At 40.1% G+C, this 21,886-nt stretch overlaps 1 protein-coding gene across 3 annotated transcripts in view; it reads left to right on the plus strand.

Annotated features, from left to right (window-relative positions):
- LOC118617119 (disco-interacting protein 2 homolog A) overlaps positions 1–21,886 on the plus strand; it is a 275,837-nt gene that overhangs the window by 180,302 nt on the left and 73,649 nt on the right. The window contains exons 48-50 of one of the 3 annotated variants that reach the window (XM_036242743.1): positions 15,000–15,119; positions 16,327–16,536; positions 20,935–21,063. In XM_036242743.1, coding sequence (XP_036098636.1) covers positions 15,000–15,119; positions 16,327–16,536; positions 20,935–21,063 — 459 coding nt within the window. Of the gene's footprint in view, positions 1–14,999; positions 15,120–16,326; positions 16,537–20,931; positions 21,064–21,886 lie in introns of all 3 variants that reach the window. The other 2 variants (XM_036242744.1, XM_036242745.1) reach the window with 2 other exon arrangements.

Raw genomic sequence — 21,886 nt, forward strand, 5'->3', positions numbered from 1 at the left:
TTGTACAGATAGAGTGGGAGGGAGAGAGAGTAAGGGAGAGAGAGAGAGAAACATCGATGTGAAGGGACACATCGAGTGGCTGCCACCCGCACGACCAACCAGGGCCGGGGACAAACTGCAACCGAAGTACATGCCCTTAGCGGGAACCGAACCTGGGTCTCTCCGGACCGCAGGCCGATGCTCTAACCGCTGAGCCAAACTGGCCAGGGCTGTTTCTCCTTTTTTACCCCATTGACACCCTCCTCCCCATTCCCCCTGCCCGGTCCCCAGCTTTGTTGTCCATGTCCATTGGTTATGAATACATACATATAAGTTCTGTGGTTTATCTCTTCCCACCCCCCACCACCCCCTCTTCTGAGGGTTGTCAGTCTGTACCCTACTTCGGTGTTTCTGGCTCTACCCTATTCCTCAGACTGTTATGTTCATTATATTCCATATATAAGTGAGATCATGTGGTATTTGTCTTTTTCTGCTTGGCTTGTTTTACTTAGGATGATACTTTCCAGGTCCCTTCATGTCGTCTCAAAGAATAAGAGATCTTTCTTTCTTACAGCTGCTTAGTACTCCATTGTGTATATATACCACTGCTTTTTTATCCATTCGTATACTAATGGACACATGGGATGTTTCCAGATCTTAGCTATTGTAAATAGTGCTGCTATGAACATGGGGGTACATATATTCTTCCTGACTGGTGTTTCAGGCTTCTTAGGATATATTCCTAGAAGCGGAATCACTGGGTCAAATGGAAGTTCAATTTTTAATCTTTTGAGGTAACACCATATTGTTTTCCATAGTGGCTGCACCAGTCTGCATTCCCACCAGCAGTGCACTAGAGTCCTCTTTTCTCCACACCCTCACCAACACTTGTTGTTTGATGATTTGTTGGTGGCGGCCATTCTGACAGGTGTGAGGTGATACCTCATTGTTGTTTTAATTTGCATCTCTATGATGATTAGTGATGTTGAGCATTTCTTCATATGTCTCTTGGCCATTTGTATGTCCTGTTTGGAGAGGTGTCTATTTAGCTCCTCTGCCCATTTTCTAATTGGGTTCTTTGTCTTCCTTTTGTTGAGTTGTATGAGCACTCTATACATATTGGAAATTAACCCCTTATCTGATATATCATTGGCAGTGATGTTCTCCCATGCAGTGGGTTGCTTTTCCATTTTGATGACTGTTTCTTTTGCTGTGCAGAAGCTTTTTAGTTTGATGGAGTCCCATGTGTTCATTGTTTCCTTTGCTTCTCTTGCTCTAGGCAGTGTATTGGTGAAAATTCTGCTATGTGTGATGTCTGAGATTTTGTTGCCTACATTTTCTTCTAGAGTTTTTATGATTTCATGACTTACATTTAAGTCTTTTATCCAGTCTGAGTTTATTCTTGTGTATGGTGTAGATTGGTGGTCTAGTTTCATTTTTTGTGCATGTACCTAATTTTCCCAACGCCATTTACTAAGAGACTGCCTTTACTTCTTGTATGTTTTTGCTTCTTTATATTGAGCATAATGCCTTGGGTCCATTTCTGGGTTCTCTCCTCTGTTCCGTTGATCTGTGTATGGCTGTTCTTGTGCTAGTGTCAGGCTGTTTTGATTACAGAGGGTTTGTAGATAACCTGATATCTGGAATTGTGATCTCTCCGACTTTGTTCTTCTTTTTCAAGATTGCTGTGGCTATTTGAGGGCCAGGGCTCTTTTTTTTATTTCATATTAACTTTTGAAGTATTTGTTCTAGATCTGTGAACTATGTCATTGGTATTTTAATAGGGATTGCATTGAATCTTTAGATAGCTTTGGGTTGTATGGACATTTTAATGATGTTGGTTCTTCTAGTACATGAACATGGTACATGCTTCAACTTTTTTATATCTTTTTCTGTTTCTTTTTTCACTGTCCTGTAGTTTTCTGAGAACAGGTCTTTTACTTCCTTGATTAAGTTTATTCCTATGTATCTTAATTTTTTTGTTGCAGTGGTAAATTGGGTTGTTTATTTAGTTTCTCTTTCTGAGTGTTCATAAGTGGTGTATAAAAATGCTATCAATTCTGGATGTTAATTTTGTATCCTGCTACTTTGCCCAATTCATTTATTAAATCTAGTAGTTTTCTGGTGGAGTCTAGGATTTTCTATGTACAATATCATGTCATCTGTGAATAATGACAGTTTCACTTCCACCTTTCCAGTTCGGGTGCTTTTTATTGTTTCTTTTTGTCTGTTTGCTATGGCTAAGATTTCCAGTACTATGTTGAATAAGAGTGATGAAAGTGCACATCCTTGTCTTGCTCCTGTTCTTAAGGGAAATGTTTTTTTTTTGCCTATTGAGTATGATGTTGGCTATTTGTCATATATGGCCTTTATTATGTTGAGATGTGATGCCTCGATTCCCACTTTGCTGAGTGTTTTTATCAGAAATGTGTGTTGAATTTTGTCAAATGCTTTGTTGACATCTATTAATATGATCATATGACTTTTATCTTTTAGTTTGTTTGTGTGATGTGTCACATTTCTTGATTTGTGAATATTGTACCTTCCTTGCATTCCTGGGATAAATCCCAATCTGTCATGGTGAATAATTTTTTTGATATATTGCTGGATCTGATTTGCTAATATTTTGTTGAGGATTTGGCATCTATATTCATCAGGAATACTGGCATGTAATTTTCTTTTTTTGTAGTGTCTTTATCTGGTTTTAGAATTAGGATTTTGCTGGCTTTATAAAAAGAGCTTGGAAGTCTTTTTTCCACTTGATGTTTTGCAATAGTTTTAGGAGAATGGTCTTAGTTCTTCTTTGAACATTTGGTAAAACTCCCCTGTGAAGCTGTCTGGACCAGGGCTTTTGTTTGCTGGGAGTTTATTGATTGCTGCTTCATTTTCTTAGTTGTTATTGGTCTGTTCAGGTTTTCTGACTCTTTCTGCTTGAGACGTGGAAGATTGTCAGATTCTAAGAATTTGTCTATTTTACCTAGGTTGTCCAATTTGTTGCCATGTAATTGTTCATAATATTTTCTTGCAATCCTTTGTATTTTTGCATTGTCAGTTATTACTTCACCTGTTTCATTTCTGATTTTATGTATTTGGGTCCTCTCTCTGTTTCTTGGTGAGTCTGGCTAAAGGTTTATCAGTTTTTATTTTTTCAAAGAACCAGCTCTTGGTTTTATTGATCTAGTGTATTGTTTTTTTAGTCTCTATGTCATTTATTTCCACCCTGATTTTTATTATTTCCTTTCTTCTACTTACTCGGGTTTTTCTTTTTGTTCTCTTTCTAATTCTTTAAGTTGTAGAGTTAGATAGTTTTTTAGAAATTTTTCTTGTTTCTTGAGATAGGCTAGTAATGCTCTGAACTTCCTTCTCGGGACTGCTTTTGCTGTGTCCAATTCATTTTGTGTTGTTGTGTGTTTATTTTTATTAGTTTCCAGGAAGTTTTTTATTTCTTCCTTGATCTCCTTGGTAACCCATTAATTGTTTCATAACATGCTATTTAGCCTCCGTGTGTTTGAATGTTTTTGAGTGTTTTTATTGTAATTTATTTCTAGTTTCATACCATTGTGATCTGAGAAGATGCTTGATATGATTTCAGTCTTCTTGGACTTGTAGAGACTTAGTTTGTGTCCTAACATGTGGTCTGTTTTTGAGAATGTCCCATGTGCACTTGAGAAGAATGTATATTCTGTAGTTTTAGGGTGAAATGCTTCATAAATATCAATTAAATCTATCTGGTCTAGTGCATTATTTAGGGTCTCTGTTTTCTTGTTATTTTTTTGTCTAGAAGATCTATCCACTGATGTCTGTCTAGAAGATCTATCTACTGATGTCAGTGAGGATTAAAGTCCTCTACTATGATTGTATTACTGTTGATCTCTCTCTCTCTTTTTTCTTTATTGATTTTAGAGAGAGAGGAAGGGAGAGGGAGAGAGATAGAATCATTGATGAGAGAGAACATCGATTGGCCACCTCCTTCATGTCCCTCACTGGGGATCAGTTGCACAACCTGGGCATGTGCCCTGACTGGGAATCGAACTGGTGACCTCTTGGTACATGGGTCGATGCTTAACCTCTGAGCCATACCAGCTGGGCTTGATCTCTCTCTTGAAGTCCTCCAGAAGTTTCATAGTATATATTGTTGCTAATATATTAGGTGCATATGTGTTTATATCAGGGTTATATCCTCTTTTTGGATCTATTTCCTTAATATTATGTAGTGGCCTTTTTTGTTTCTTGTTGTGGCCTTCATTTTGAAGTCTATTTTATCAGATATAGACCAGCTTTTTTTTCATTTTCATTTACTTGGAAAATGTTTTTACATTTCTTCACTGTCATCCTATATGAGTCTTTTGTTCTGAGGTGGGTCTGTTGTAGACAGCATATATATGGGTCATATTGTGTTGTTTCGTTTTTTTGTTTGTTTGTTTGTTTGTTTTTTATCCTCATCCGAGGACATTTTTCTATTTTTTGTTCAGATAGAGTAGGAGAGAGCGAGAGGGAGAGAAACATCTACATAAAAGGGACACGTTGAGTGGTTGCCACTCGCACAACTCAACCAGGGACAGGGACAAAGTGCAACCAAGGTACGTGCCCTTACAGGAACTGAACCCGGGACTCTCTGGTCCATGGGTCAGTGCTCTAACCGCTGAGCAAAACGGCCAGGGCTCAAAGATTTTTTTTTTTTTTTTTTTGGTGGTACGTGCCCCCAGCGGGAACCGAACCCGGGACTCTCTGGTCTGTAGGCTGATGCTCAACTGCAGAGCCAAACTGGCCAGGACATATTTTTTTATTCATTTTTTAATCCTCACCGAGAACATTTTTTGATATTTTGTTCAGGTGGAGTGGGAGGGAGAGAGAGAGAGGGAGAGAGAGAGAGAAACATCAACGTGAAAGAGACACATCGAGTGGCTGCCACCTGCACAACCCAACCAGGGACGGGGACAAACTGCAACCGAGGTACGTGCCCTTACGGGAACTGAACCCGGGACTCTCTGGTCCACGGGTTGACGCTCTAACCGCTGAGCCAAACGGCCAGGGCTCATTTTTTTTTGTCGATTCAGTTACCCTGTGTTTTTTGATTGGAGCATTTAATCCATTTACATTTAAGGTTATTATAGATAGGTACTTATTAATTGCCATTTTAATCTTTATGTCCATGTTTCTCTCTATATATTTCTTCTTATTATTACAGCAGTTTCTAAAATTTCTTGCAGTGCTGGTTTGGTGGTAATAAATTCCTTTAGCCTTCTTTTGTCTGGGAAGTACTTTATTTCACCTTGTGTTTTGATTTATAGCCCTGCTGGATAAAGTAGTCTTGGTTTCAGGTCCTTGTTTTTCATTACCTTGAATATTTTATGCCATTCCCTTCTGGCCTGTAGTGTTTCTGTTGAGAAATCAGCTGTCAGTCTTATGGGAGCTCCTTGTAGGTTCCCTGTTGTTTTGCTCTTGCTGTTTATAAGATTCTCTCTTTGTCTTTAATTTTTGGCATTTTAATTATGATGTGTCCTGGCATGTGCCTCTTTGGATTCCTCTTGCTTGGGACTCTCTGTGCTTCCTGAACTTGTATGCCTTTTTCATTCATCAAGCTCAGGAAGTTTTCCGCCACTATTTCTTCAAACAGGTTCTGTAATTCTTGCTCACTTTCTTTTTCTCGTACTCCTATGATACAGATGTTGTTATGTTTCATGTTGTCCCACTGCTCTCTTAAGCTGTCCTGTTTTTTCATAAACATTTATTTTTTTTATCCTCACCTGAGGACATTTTTTGAATTTATCTTCAGATAGAGCAGGAGGGAGAGAAGGAGGAAGAGAGAGAGAGAAACATTGATGTGAGAGAGACACATAGACTGGTTGCCACCCACACAACCCCAACCAGGGCCGGGGACAAACTGCAACTGAGGTACATGCCCTTAGCGGGAACTAAACCTGGACTCTCTGGTCCACAGGTCGATGCTCTAACCATTGAGCAAAACAAACTGACCAGGGCAAACTGTCTTGTTTTTTTTTTTATCCTACTGGAGGACATTTTTCCATTTTTGTTCAGATAGAGTGAAAGGGGGAGAGAGAGAGAGAGAGAGAGAGAGAGAGAGAGAGAGAAAGAGAGAGAGAGAGAGAGAGAGAGGAAACATTAACGTGAAAGGGACACTTTGAGTGGCTGCCTCCTGCACAACCCCAACTGGGGCCGGGGACAAACTGCAACCATGGTATGTGCCCTTAGCCGGAACCAAACCTGTCTCTCTCAACTGCAGGCTGAGGCTCTAACCACTGAGCAAAATCGGCCAGGGCCAAAGTGTCCTGTTTTTAATTTTCTTATTTTCTTTTTGGTTTTCTGATTGAGTGGGGTTTTTTATTTTTTTGCCACCCTGTCTTCTAATTCGCTGATCCGGATCAGCCAATTAGAAGACAAGGTTGAGCCCTGGCCAGTTTGGCTCAGCAGTTAGAGCGTCAGCCTGCTGTCCAGACAGACTCGGGTTCGGTTCCCGCTAAGGGCACGTACCTTGGTTGCAGTTTGTCCCCAGCCCTGGTTGGGTTGTGTGGGTGGCGACCACTCTATGTGTCCCTTTTACGTCGATGTTTCTCTCTCTCTCTTCCTCCCTCCCACTATCTGAACAAAAATTGGGAGAATGTCCTTGGGTGAGGATTTAAAAAAATAAATAAATAAAAAGAAGACAAGGTTGAAAGAAAAATGTTCAAATCTGCTGGTTATCTCTTCCAGTGTGTTCTTTATTTTTGCTGTCATTCTAGATTTCCAGTTAGTCTTTTTTTGTTGTTCTATATCTTTTCTCATGCTGTTGAGCATCCTTATAATCATTACTGTGAACTTTATATCTGATAGCTTGCTGTCTCCATTTCATTTAGCCCTTCTTCTGGAGAATTTTTTTGTTTTTTCATTTGGGGCTTGTTTCTTTGTTTCACCATTTTGGCTGCCTATTTGGGTTTGTTTCTTTGTATTAGGTAGATCTGCTATAACCTCCAGTCTGGGTAGGTGACCTGTGGGACCCAGTGGCGCATTCTTCCTCATCACCAGACCTGGATGCCCTAATAATGTCCCTTGTGCACTTTGTGTGTTGGCCCTCTTGTTGTGAAGGAGTCTTGGTTGCTATTGGCCCATTCATATGTGGGCTCAGCACTCATGCTGGCTGACAGTGATCCTCAAACCCCAAATCGGGGAGCAGGCTGCTGTGCAGTTGATTATCATGTGAAGTGCAATTCACCTCCTCAGGGTTTGGAGCCTGCCAAAATCTCTCTGTGGATATCAAGGATCCACAGTTTGTGGCCTTTCTTCTGTTGAGGATGGATATGTGTGGACTGGACCAAGCTGAACACTAAGGTCTGGTTTTATTCTTCTGGGGCAGAGATCAGTCTCTGCCTGCAGGTTGGCTGTTAATCTCACTCACTTAATGCACATTAGGTTGTTGTCCTTCCTTAGATGCTACCCAGCAGGTGGAGTGACAGAAATTCCAGTGGGTGGAGCAGTTGCTCCCCCCTAGGCTAAAGCTGCTTTGATGAGAACACTGCCTGGGAAGGATGGCTTCTGCGGCTTGAGGGAATGACTCAGCACAGGTCTCCTGGTGTCTGCCTTCCCATCTCACATCCCAGAGCCCCAAATCCCAGTCTTTTCACTCAGCTCTCCCTCTGCTGGAGCCCAAATGGAGTAGGTGTAGATGATTTAATGCACTGGCCCTTCAAGATGGTGCCATGTTTCCAGCTGTCTCTCCCTGCTGGACAGAACCTCTGGTGCTTTTCACAGCCAGGTGTTATGTGAGTACCTTTCCTGGTTCTGCCCCTCTGGGCCTTGGGACAACCAGCTTGGGGTTTACACCCCTGACTTCTCAGGGGGACCCCCTCCTCCCCCACAGCTGTGATATCCCTTAGGAACTTAGCTGCTGTCTATGGAAGCCTAGCCAGCCCTCTTGCACCTCTGTAGTTCCTACCAGACTCGATGTGGGCTCCTATTTACGTCCTTGGTTATAAGAGGTTTTTTTTTTTTTTTTCTTTTCTTTATTGATTTTAGAGAGAGGAAGAGAAAGGGAGAGAGAGAGAGAAACATTGATGAGAGAGAATATCAGTTGACTGCCTTCTGCATGCCCCCTGCTGGGGATCAGGGCCACAACCTGGGCATGTGCCCTGACCGGGAATCGAATCAGTGACTTTTTGTTGCATGGGTCGATGCTCAATCACTGAGCCACACCAGCCGGGCTCAGGCTGATTTTTATATATTTCAGTTGTATTTCCAGTTTGGTCCTGGGAAAAGGTCAATGTAGCTTCCATTTAGTTTGCCACCATTTTTCTCTCTCAGAGATTTTGAAGGATAAAAATTATATGATCATATGAATAGATGCAGAAAAAACATTTGACAAAATCCAGCACCCATTTGTGATAAAAACTGTCAGCAAAATGGGAATACAGGAGACATGCCTCAACATAATAAAGACCATATATGACAAACTCATAGTCAAAACTAAATGTTTCCCTTATCTTCAGGAATAAGACAAGCATGTCTGCTTTCACCACTCTTACCCAACATAGTACTGGAAGTTCTAGCTACTGCAATTAGACAAGAAGAAGAAATAAAAGACATCCAAATTTGAAAGGAGGTAAAACTCTCATTATTTGTAGATTACATGATACTCTATAAAGAGAACCCTAAAGATTCTACCTAAAAACTAATAGAACTAATAAATGAATTCATTATAATAGCAGGGTACAAAATAAATATTCAGAAATTGGTTGCATTTTTATATACCAATAATGAACTGTCAGAAAGGAAGAATAAAAAATAAAAAATAGTCCCATTAGTAATTGCATCAAAAAATAAAATATCTGCCCTGACTGATTTGTCTCAGTGGTTAGAACGTTGGCCCACGTACCGGAGAGTCCTGGGTTTGGTTCCGGCTAAGGGCACGTACCTCAGTTGTAGCTTGTCCCCAGCCCTGGTTGGGATCGTATGGGTGGCAACCAGTCGATGTGTCTCTCTCACATCGATGTTTCAATCTCTCTTCCTTCCTCTTTCCCTCTTGCTCTGTCTGAAGATAGGTGCAAAAATGTCCTTGGGTGAGGATAAAAAATATATAAATAAATAAATAAAGTATCCAGGAGTAAATTTAACTAAGGAGATAAAATCATAAGATACTTAAGAAAGAAATTAAAGATATAAGTAATTGGAAGCATATACTGTATTCATGGAATAGGAAGAATTAACATAATTAAAATGTCCATACTACCTAAAGCAATCTATAGATTCAATACAATTCCTACCAAAATACGAATGGCGTATTTTACAGAACTAGAACAAATGATCTAACAATTTATATAGAACCACAAAAGACCCCAAATAGCCACAGAAACCTTGAGAAAAAAGAACAAAGTTGGGCCCTGGCTGGTTTGGCTCAGTGGTTAGAGCGTCGGCCTGTGGTCCCGAGAGACCTGGGTTCAGTTCCCGCTAAGGGCACGTACCTCGGTTGCAGTTTGTCCCCGGTCCTGGTTGGGTCGTGCAGGAGTCAGCCACTTGATGTGTCCCTTTCATGTCGATGTTTCTCTCTCTCTCTCTCTTCCTCTCTTTCCCTCCCACTCTATCTGAACAAAAAATGGAAAAATATCCTCGGGTGAGGATAAAAAAAAGAACAAAGTTGGAGGTATCACACTACCTTAATACCAAACTAAAAGGCCATAGTATTCAAAACAGCACGGTACCGGCATAAAATCAGACATATAGATCAATGGAACAGAATAGAGAGTCCAGAAATGAACCCACCCCTATGTGGTCAGTTAATATTTGACAAAGGAGGCAAGAATATACAATGTGGTACAGTCTATTTAATAAATGGTGTTGAGAAAATTGGACAGATTCATGCAAAAAGTGAAATGAAACCAAGCAGCGATGATTGGGTTTATTGTTTTGTGAAATTGAAGAATGAATTTACGGACCATGAGTAAGCAATAGGAAAGCTTATTTGAAAAATATACAGACTCCCCACATTAGAGAGGGAACCCAAGTGGGTTGCCAGTGGAGCTGTGTTGTCTAGGGATAGATATATGTCTTGGTAGCCTCTGATTGGTCCTTTCAAGGAATTCTGCCTTAGCAACATCCATACATTTTTTTTTTTTTTTAATCCTCACTAGAGGATATTTTTCCATTTATCTTCAAATAGAATATGAGGAGGGAGGGAGGGAAGGAGAAAGAGAGAGAGAGAGAGAGAGAGAGAGAGAGAGAGAGAGAGAGAGAGAGAAACATTGATGTGAGAGAGACACATCAGTTGGTTGCCTCCTGCACAACTCCAGACAAGGCCTGGGATGAACTGCAACCAAGGTACCTGCCCTTGGCCGGAATCCAACCTGCCATTCTTTGGTCCGAGGGCCAAAGTTCTAACCACTGAACCAAACTGACCAGGGACATCCATACATTTTACAGTGTGTCCCTCCTAACTAGGTTCAGCCCTAGGTCATCTATAAGGGCCTTAGTAGCTTTCCTTTTTTTGATAATTTCAACTTCTCCCAGACTATTAGTGAGGAGGAGGGGAAATGACCTTGGAGCAACCCTATAAGGTATGTGCTGTTGGTTTCTTTTCTAAATCCAATTTTGGATTTCTGTAATCCTTTTTAAGGTGACCTGGCTTTCTGTAACTACACACTGTAGTTTCCCAGAACTCCTTTAGCAATCCTGTTGCCTTGCTTGAAACCAGCCATTCTGGGTTTTTTTGTTTGTTTGTTTTTGTTATGTAATGGACCTGTGCTCCTTCCCAGAGCTAATTTGCATTTCTGTAAATGGGGGCTGGGAGTTTTGGTCCTGGGAGCACAATGCCCATGTTGAATTTGATTTTATTTTGAGAGATAGGGGCCAACTGAACCTCTAGATGTGCTGTATACTGGCTTGCCTGCCTGTGTGCTGAGCTCCACGTCATCTCAAACTTCCTACCTGTCTCAGCCTCCCCTTCCCATGGTCCCATCCCTCACTGCATAACCTGCCTCTATCTTCTCAAAACTAGACCATCTTCTTACACCATACACAAGAATAAAATCAAATGGATTAAAGACTTAAATGTAAGACTTGGAACCATAAAAATTCTAGAAGGAAACATAGGCAGTAAAATTTCAGACATTTTTTGTAGCAATATTTTTTTCTAATATACCTTCTCTGGCAAAGGAAACAAAAGAAAACATAAGCAGATGGGACTACCTGAACCTAAAAAGTTTTTGCACAGCAAAGGAAACTGTCAATAAATGAAAAGACAACTTACTGAAGGGAAGAAGATACTCACCAATGATTTCTCTAATAAAGGGTTAATATCCAAAATTTATAAAGAACTCATACAATTCAAAACTAAAAACAAACAAACAATCCAGTTAGAAAATGGGCAGAGGACCTGAATAGACACTTCTTCAAAGAGGACATACAGATAGCCAATAGACATATGAAAAGGTGCTCAATGTCACTAATCATCAGAGAAATACAAATTAAAACCATTATAAGATATCACCTCATACTTGTCAGAATGGCTATTTTCAATAAATCCACAAACAATAAGTGTTGGCAAGGATATGGATAAAAGGGAACTGTCTTACATTGTTGGTGGGAATACAGATTGGTGCAGCCAGTATGGAAAACAGTATGGCGGTTCCTCAAAAAATTAAAAATCAAATTGCCTTATGACTCAGTGACTCCACTTCTGGGCATATATCTGGAAAAACCCAAAACACTAATTCGACAGAATATATGCATCCCTATGCTTATTGCAGCATTATTTGCAATAACCAAGATATGGAAGCAACCCAAGTGCCCATCAAAAGATGAGTGGATAAAGTGGTACATACAGGGTGGGGCAAAAGTAGGCAGTAGTTCATATGGAAAATAATACAGTAATTAATAAATAATAATACAAGAGTAAAACCTCTGTGTTCTGTGTACTCACAACTGTAACCCTACTTTTGTCCCACCCTGTATATGTAGTGGACTGTTTGTTACTCAGCCATAAAAAAAGAATGACATCTTATCATTTGTGACAGCATGGATGGACCTAGAGAATATTGTGCTAAGTGAAATAAGTCAGTCAGAGAAAGGCAAATACCCTGTGATTTCCCTTATATGTGAAATTTAAAGAACAGAATAAATGAACAAAATTGAAACAGACTCATAGAAACAGAGAACAGACTGATGGTTGCTGAGGGGTGGAGGTTTGGGTGAAAAAGATGAAGGTATTAAGAAGTACATATTAGTGCCCTGGCTGGTTTGGCTTAGTGGTTGGAGCATTGGCCTGTGGACCAGAGAGTCCTGGGTTTGGTTCCCGCTAGGATCATGTACCAAAAAACAAACAAACAAAAAAAAGAAGTATACATTAGTAGTTATAAAATAGTCACTGGGATGGAAATACTGCATAGGGATTATAGTCAGTAATATTGTAATAACTATGGTATAAGACAGGTACTGGAAATTCCGGGCAATAGGGGGTACACTTTGTAAAGTATAAGATTGTCTAACCAATATGCTGTACCCCTGAAACTAATACAAAATAATATTGAATATAAATTGTAATTTAAAATAAAATTTTAATATTTTAAAAAAAAATGCCACTTTGTTTTAAGAATATCTAGAAAGAACATTACAATTTTAAATGTTATATCAACAAGGGAATGTTATGAAGCGATTTGAGAAATTTTTGATTAGATAATTTCTTACCAATTTAATATACATTAAACATTTTTTTTCTTTATTGATTTTTAGAGAGAGAGAAAGGGAGAGGGAGAGAGAGATAGAAACATCAGTGAGAGAGAACATCAGTTGGCTGCCTCCTACATGCCCCCTACTGGGGATCAGGCCCACAACCTGGGCATGTGCCTTGACTGGGACTTGAACCGGTGACCTCTTGATGCCTGGGTTGATGCTCAACCACCGAGCTACACCAGCTGGATCAACTTAATATACATTTAAAAAATTTTGTCACATGATAATTGTTTCTTTTCTGATAATATAAATAATACATGTAGTATAAAGTATTATATCAAGTGTAAGGACAATAGTAAAAGTCACCTGAAGTCTTTGAATCCCAAGACAAGAGCTCTCAGCATTTCACTGAACACCATCTTCTTCAGCCCTGGAGGCAAATACACGCACACACATGTACACAGTCCATGAATGGTATTACGTAAAGGGTTTCCTTCACCTTCCTGTCTTCCTTATTTCCCTGCCCTCATCTTCCTCACCATCCATTTCTATGTAGCTGATATTAATAAACTGTTCTCTGCCTTTGTGAACTTTATTCTAGTTCTGATTCTTTATTTACTGAATATAAGACTTTTATTGTAAATATGGTTTTCTAATATTTTCTCTTAAGTTTTGTCTTGTCTTTGCATTCTCTTAAAGTGGCTTTGAAGAGCAAAAGTTTTAAATTTTAATGAAGTTCAACTTATCAGTTCTTTTAAGTGGATAGTGCTTTTGTTCTTGTGTCTAAGAAATATTTGCCTAACCCAGGGTCATAAAGATTCTCACCTATGTTTTTTCTAGAAGTTTTATAGTTTTAAGGTTTTACCTTTAGGCCTATAGTTCATATTTTAGTTAATTTTCATGAGTTCAGGATATGGATCAGAACTTATTTTTTGCATGTGGATATTCAGTTTGTGGAGCATACACTGTCTGAAAGCAGTCACATGAATGTGTGGCTCTATTTCTGGACTCCATTCTGTTCTATGGATGTATTCGTCCATCTTTATGGAAAACTATATTCTCAGTGATTGTAGAATAATAATAATTGTTGAAATTAGTAGTGTTAGTCCTCCAAGTTTGTTTCTTTTCGTTGTTCCTATGTATTTAATGTGTCTTTCTTCCTCTGCAACTTTTAAGATGTTTCTCTTTATCACTGGTTTTGAGTGATTTGATTATGATGTGCCCTGGTGTAGTTTTCTTTATATTTCTTGTGTTTTGTTGAGCGTCTTAAATCTGTTGTTTTAATATTGTCTAGATTTTTTAGTTCTGGGTTGTTATATCTGTTTCTGTTTGTTTTTAAGACACTAATCAAGTTTAAAAGTGTGTGTTCAGCCTGGCAGGTGTTGCTCAGTGCTAGAGTATTGACCCATGCACCAAGAGGTCGCCGGTTTGATTCCCAGTCAGGGCACAAGCCCAGGTTATGGGCTCGATTCCCAGTGTAGGGCATGCAGGAGGCGGCCAGTGAATGTTCTCTCTCATCAATGTTTCTGTCTTCTTCTCCCTTTCTCTTTCTCTAAAAATCAATAAAGAAAAGAAAAGTAAAAAAAAAAAAAAAAAAAGTGTGCTCATAGTCACTGCTGTATCTATTGTAAGGGCTTCTGGATTTGTTTCTCCCTTAAGCACTGTTTTCCATGAGTGTTCCACTTCTATGTCTAGGAATATTTTTATTAGACTCTGTGGTCCAGTGATAATTTGGCTGGATATAAAATTGTAGGTTCAAAACTTTTTCCTTGATACCATGTTACCTTCTTGCAGCTGGTGGTTACTATTGAGTAATGTTCCTCTATTTCTTGATCCTTCAAGATGGTTTATCCTCTGAAAGCTTTTCAACTTGTCTTGTTGCTTTTGATGTTTATAAATTTTATTTTAATACGTCTAGGTGTAAATATTTTATCTTCCTCGATTAGCACTTTATCAGCCATTTACTGTAAGATTTTAAAATGTTTTAAAATGATCTTGTTGGATAAAAAATTTAAATGTACAAAAGTAGTCTAATGCACTTTTTTTCATCCTTAGTATGTTTCTCTAGAGGAACAGATTAAAGTCATTTGGAGTAGTTTATGTCAACTACTGGAGACACATTTAAATTAATTTGTTTAATCTTATTTTCAATTTGGGGGATTTCTTTTTTATTTAGTTTTTATTTATAACTGAGAAAAATAGTCACAGGGTTCAGAAGTCAAATCTGCAAACAAAGGAATATTTAAAGAAATCTAGGACCAATATGTGGGACCCACGAGTAGAGAGTCAATGAAAACCATGAAACTAAATTTTGTTACTCCATAACCAATATTGTGAAAAGTGTTTTTACTGCTATTTCTATGTAGATGTTCACACAGAAGCCGTGCAAGCAGCTTTGGCCAAATACAAGGAGAGGAAGGTGCCTCTGCCTTCAAAAAGACGGTCGGTTCTTGTGCATTCATCTGTGGAAACCTGCACCCCACCAGGTACTGATAAAACTGGGTCAGGAATGGCCCACAGGTGTTTCACATGCTTGGTGTCATAACTTCGTTTCCCACTGAGTAGGAATATCTTTCTGACCTGTAGTAAAGAGTTGGAAAAATGGAGACTAAAATTGTTTGTAAATGTGCAGTATTCCTTACCTCAAAATTTGTGGTATGGCTCTTACCCAAACAAATAATTGTTTTCTACAGGGCGTTCTGAATAGATTTTAGGTTTTTTACTAAGATGCTATTTATGTCTTTTAAGGAAGAGAAGAACCTAAAAGGAGTACTTGGTGGAATGCAAAGGTTTCATGGATTAAGAATTTTTAAAATATTCACTTAATTACTTTGTTGTTACCAAGCTGTAAATAGGAGAGAAGAAGACTATCCAGAGGGTTTTTTAATTTTACTTTTAGTGCCTCTTGTAATGCTTCCTTGATAAAAAAGAAAAAAGTTTATGCTGTTGAAAAAAATCTTAGAAGTGGCTGCCAAATTATTCTTTCTACTAAATATAATTATAGATACTACTCAATTTCTGAAGAACTTTAAAATAATTTGAAACTTATAATAAAGTGCACAGTCATACAGACTTGATAGAACCTTATTAATGGTTAATTTTATTGACTAAAGCAGTTGTCTTGGGGAAGGAATTCTTTACAGAGCTCATTCCTGCTTTCCCTGAGGATACAGATGAACAGGTTGAGGCCTGGAGGCATGTAGGCTGCAACCCCTACAGTCCCCATGCTTCCTCGGGAGATGAGCTCAACCTTTCCTGGAGTGTGTCCAGCCATGTAAAGGTGTGGAGCTTAGAGTGGATGTTCCGTAGCAACACTGGATATTCACAGAGCACTTGACACTTGGAGTCTTCTTTGATATTTGGGACCCCACTGAGGAATGTACTGAAGCCATTTAGGAGTTGGGCCTGTCTTCACTCCCAGTGTGTGATACCCTAGACTAAGTCCCCTGGGGGAAGCTGGGGTCATGAAGCCAGTCTTCCCAGGTAGGGTCCTTTGGATCTTACAGTTAGTTGATTCAGACCCTTCTATATTGAGGGCAACCTTTGAGATGACCCATTGGCCATGTGGGTACAGTTATGCAGGTATACAGAGCAGCGCGCTACAGGCTGGGAGGCCCAGGTACCAGTGTGGGAACCCGCCCTCCTTGGTGACCCATCCCTACATCATGCCTGTCATCATTATTTTAACCACAGACACGTCATCTGCCTCAGAAGATGAGGGCTCTTTACGGCGACCCGGGCGACTCACCTCCACTCCGCTCCAGAGCCATTCCAGCGTCGAGCCCTGGCTCGACCGGGTCATTCAGGGCTCGTCCACCTCATCCTCCGCATCTTCCACCTCATCTCACCCGGGAGGGAGACCAGCTGCCGTGCTCACAGGCCCCGCGGCCCACACTCACATAGGTCAGTAACAGCTGCTGTGGCCCCTCTAGGACAGGGGTGCCTCTACGCCCATCAAGACCCATCTTCTTTTTTTCATCTGGAAGATGGCTTTCTGATAACAAATGTAGTTCTTGATGCTTCTATGGTTTGGTGATTCGAGACACCGTGGCATGTGGGCCTTCCCCGTGGACCAAGAGAAGTGCATGGTGCCTCTTGATGTGTGCCTCCTCCTGTTCTGGAGAGTGGGCTGGCAACGGTGGCAGGTACAGGGTAAACGAACATTTAGACGTGACCATGGTTGCCCCTGATAGTCACCTTTGGCTTGCAATTTTGACATTATCTCTACCTTTGCTCTTTGCTTGTGTGCACAGTTGGAGTTCATTAGTTGTCTTTGTGCTTGGGAGGTCCAGATTAAACAAACCCCTCAACCTGAATAGGGATGTCAGTCAAAGCTAAGTCATAAAGATGCATAGAACTTTTCCAAATCATCTAATCTTTAAATTACATTAATCTTAGGAAGAAATTACAAACCTTTCATTATTTGAAATCACATTTCTTTTTTTTTTTTTAATATATTTTTTATTGATTTTAGAGAGAGGAAGGGAGAGAGAAAGGTAGAAATATCGATGAGAGAGAAACATCAACATTGATTGGTTGCCTACTGCACACCCCTTCTCGGGATTGAGCCACAACCCAGGCATGTCCCCTGACCAGGAATTGAACCAGTGACCTCTTGGTGCCTAGGTTGATGCTTAACCACTGAGGAACACCACCAGGCACATTTCTTTCTTTATTTTAAATCCTCACCTGAGGCCCAGCCAGTGTGGCTCAGTGGATTGAGCATTGCCTCATGCACCAAGAGATCACTGGTTTGATTCCCAGTCAGGGCACATGCCTAGGTTGTGGGCTCAATCCTCACTAGGGGATGTGCAGGAGGCAGCCGATTGATGTTCTGTCATTAATGTTTCTATCTCTCTCTCCCTCTGCCTTCCTCTCTTTCTAAAACATCAATAAAAATATTTAAAAAAATTCTTACCCAAGGATATTTTCCATTTATCTTCAGATAGAGTGGGAGGGAGGGAGAGAGAGAGAGAGAAACATCGATATGAGAGGGACACATCGATTGGTTACTCCCACACAACCTTGACCAGGGCTGGGGACCAAACTGCAACTGAGGTACATGCTGTTGACCGGAATCGAACCCACAACTCTGGTTCACGGGCTCACGCTCCAACCACTGAGCCAAACCAGCGAGGGCCACATTTCTTTTTAAACAGAAATAGTAGCATCATTAACTATGCATAGCTGGCATGTGATGTGCACATACTTTCATTCTTGCACGAGCACCTTAAAAAGTGTGATTGTAGCCCTGGCTAGTTCGGCTCAGCAGTTAGAGCGTTTGCCCGCAGATCAGAAAGTCCTGGGTTCGGTTCCCGCTAAGGGCACGTACCTCGGTTGCAGTTTGTCCCTGGCTCGGTTGGGGTCGAGTGGGTGGCAGCCAGTCGATGTGTCTCTCTCACATCGATGTTTCTCTCTCTCTCTTCTTCCCTCTCTCCCTCCCGCTCTATCTGAAGATAAATGCAAAGAACTAAAAAAAAAAGTGTGATTGTAGCCCCTTTGTTTTCTAGATGTGGAGGGAGGACAGAAAGTTAGGTTGATTGTAACTGACCTGAGATTGCACAGCTGGCTTAATGTGGAAGCCAGGCTGACAGTTTTCTTGATTCCTTTTCATTTTCTTTGCTGTTAGTTGCTGTTCTGCTAACACTGAAACAGTGCACCCGTGACAGGCTGGTGTTTTCAGTGGAATCACAGCAGGCAGGCTGTGGGCTCAAGTGCTGAGCTTCTTCATGTAAAAGCTTGGTCATTTGGCTGCACTGAGAGTACATTGGTTGGCTGGACTGGGAGTAAATTGGATGTTTTAAGTGACCGACAGCTTTAGTCTCACTGTCCTCTGTGGGCACAGCACTGATGCTCTTCGTTTTAAATTTGTTGCATCAGTGCACGAAGCATGTTTCTGTTGAGCATGTGTTTTCTACCGTAATGGGACTCGTAGGTGAGAACTCACATGCACGCTCTGCTTCCAGTACACAGAGACCACTGGGTGGCAGGGCAGCTGTCAGGGCTGCCCCAGAGCAGCATGTTTCACAAGAAAAGGCCCTTTTCTAAAATAGCCTGCCCAGATTGTTTTGGTAGCTTTCCTGAGTGTCCTACCAATGGACAGTGGTTTCTGCCCAGCTTTCCTTAAGGAAATTGACAGTTGGTAGCTTGAAAAGTTTTTTCACTGATGTATTGTAAAATTGCCCACAGGTCAGAATGTTTAACTGGATAGCCTTCGACTTTCCAGTGGTTGTGAGTTTTTTAACAAAACACGTGACTGCAAGTGTGTTTGAGTGAGATGCTTTCATTCTCAGAGAGGCCCTGACTATGATTATTCATGAGGTGGGTGCATCGCCTCTCCATGAGGAGTCCTGGCCTCTGCTGGTGTGGCTGAGCCTTGTCTATCTCCCACTCCACTCCCTTGGCCTCAAGTACACATTGTGATTAATTCTAGTAAGTTCTAAAAGTTTTGACTTAGGCTCTGTTTAATACCATACTGTGATTATAGCATTCATATGCTAATGTTTGCTGGATATAATTGCTTGGATTTCTGAATGTGAAGATATCAATTTCTCTCTGTTTTATTATAAACATCATTCTTTGTTTTAGTGTCTAACACTAGAGAATTCTTCCATTTGGATTAAGGAAAGAAATACAGAAAGAACAAGAATATTTAGGTAAAAATTTTGAGGTAGCATATATTAGGTAAAGGTAATTTTTAAAATATATAATTTTAATTTTGGATTAAGGAAATCACCTACATAAAACATTTGGACACAAATGTAAATACATATATTTAAAAATAGTATTTTTAGTTATAGTAGTTAATTTTTTATTTTTAATGTAGTTTGCTTATTTTCATGCAACTATTTTAAAAACTACTTTTAGTTAAGATTACCATTACGCCTTTTTCATTAATACTGTAAAAGTCATTTATTCTCTTTGCTAGATTTTTGTTTGTTTGTTTGTTTGTTTTTTGTACAGATAGAGTGGGAGGGAGAGAGAGGAAGGGAGAGAGAGAGAGAAACATCGACGTGAAGGAACACATCGAGTGGCTGCCACCCGCACGACCAACCAGGGCCGGGGACAAATTGCAACCGAAGTACCTGCCCTTAGCGGGAACCGAACCCGGGTCTCTGCGGACTGCAGGCCGACGCTCTAACCGCTGAGCCAAACTGGCCAGGGCTCTTTGCTAGATTTTGAAAGATGGGGAAATTTCTTTTTAAACTGAAAGAACTTAATTTGCTAATTTCATCAACATTAAACTTTTTCAGGGGTTATGAAAACTCTAATTAAAGTTAGATTTTTCCAAATGGTATTTTCTGCTGTGTAAATAGTGACTGTGTTGTGCTTCCATATAATTTCATTTTTCTACATATTTTAAAAATTTCTGCCTAGGCTATTAACTGATAGCTAAATGATCAGAATTAAAAATTTAAATATTAGCGTGCCATCTGTGATGGCAGGAGCATTCATTAGAAGATTAAACAGATTATAGGTTATTACTGACAGGCTAATATTGATCTCACAAGTGGGCAAATATTTGCTCTAGTGTCATAGGAAAGCACAATTTCTGGTCGTTCTGCAGACATGGTGCCTTTCCTAGTGGGAGACTCAACTGTAACAATAATGCAGTAGCAACTTACAGTCAGCCAACATTCCGAACAGATCAATATGCCATACAGTGAAAATTCAACACAAAAATTTATCTTCAGACAGTGGAAGGGAGTGACTTTAAACATTTTCTGTATCTAACTAGTTTGTCTTTAAATGAATACATTCTGTTCTAAGAACTTGTTGTAGTCTTTTAACAATGAGATGTGTTGAACTGGCCATGAGGGTAGTTTTCATCTTTGTAGGTTTATTCTTTGAAGCCTGCAAAGGTCTTTATCTTCGGGACATCTAATATACTCTTTGTGGTTGTGAGGGGTGGTCTGTTTTTTTCATAATAAAAAAATGGTCCAATAACAATTAGATTTAAAATGTGTTTATGCTTCATCGAGGGAGATTTCTGAGTAAAACCTTATGTGGAAAGTGAGTCCACTTGCACCTGTGTCTGTGTTGTGGTCAGTGGTTCTAGTCTAGTTCCCCTTGGGAAATGGATAGTCCTCATGCATACAGGTTTATATGCCATGTCTGGGATCTGAGAGTTCATAGGGTCCCTGTGTGCCTTGATTAATCAGAAAAACAAAATTAATTGTAATACCACACTCCTTGTTTAGAGCTCAGCTAGAGAAGCTTCACTCAAATGGGGTTTAAACAGCAACTTAATGGTCTTTGAATTAACAACACTTTTGCTTTGGGTTTGTTTTTCAAAAGCAGATCTGCACTCTGCCCCTCCTGATGTCACCACTGGCCTTGTGGAGTATTCGCACTGTGAGCGTCCACAGCCAGCCTCTGTGAGAGGCATTCCTCGGGGGTGCAGTGGGCGCCTTCTGGACACGGCGGGTGGTGAGCATGTCTTTCTTTCTCCTTTTGATGCAGCTGAGCACAAGTTCTTTTCAGGTACTAAGCATCCCTTAGTGTACTCACTATAGCAAACTTGAGCCAATCAGCAGTTAGAACACTTCAGTGCACATAAACTGAGACTAGTGTGTGCAGTGCATGTTATCACAGAAAGCACCAGGTACAGAAATGATTAGAAATATCTGTGGAATTGGTTCAGGGGACCAAGGAGGAGAAAACCTCCAAATTTAAATGGGATGTGAAAGGAGTTTGGATCTACAATATTGTAGGAAAATGAGAAGCATAGAGTTTTTATTTGGACACAGTGTGTTCAGCAGAGCAGGTCTGAGTGTTAAGTGCACCTCTGCCTGCAACACAGCAGTCCCTGCACTCACTGTCCTTGGCAGCCTCTGAAATGGGTACAGTAGCACTTACAGTTCCCAATGTGCAGGCCTGCTGCTGTCAGTGCAATTTCAGTGTCCTGCTTAATACCATTTCCTTTAGAAACAGTTCTAATGTCTTTTATCAAAGTCATGTGAAGTTTTCTTTGCAATGTGCTGGATTTGAATTGCAGAAAACTCCAGAGGCTCTCAGATCTAAGCTTTGAACAGGTATTTTGATCCTTCAGAGCAGTAGGATTTTGTTGAAGTTTTTTAGTTCCTTGTTCAAATGAAAAAGAAAATACTGAGTCAACATGAAGCAGGCTTTTCATTGGTTAGATTTTTATTTGATTTATTACTCTTTATATTTTTAAAAAATTAAGAGCTTAGTTGAGGTATAGTTGACATGTAATCAACTGCACATATTTAAAGTGTGCAATAAGTTTTAA

Source organism: Molossus molossus, unplaced genomic scaffold (assembly GCF_014108415.1).
Source record: "Molossus molossus isolate mMolMol1 unplaced genomic scaffold, mMolMol1.p scaffold_m16_p_5, whole genome shotgun sequence".
In the NCBI taxonomy this organism is placed as follows: Eukaryota; Metazoa; Chordata; class Mammalia; order Chiroptera; family Molossidae; genus Molossus; species Molossus molossus.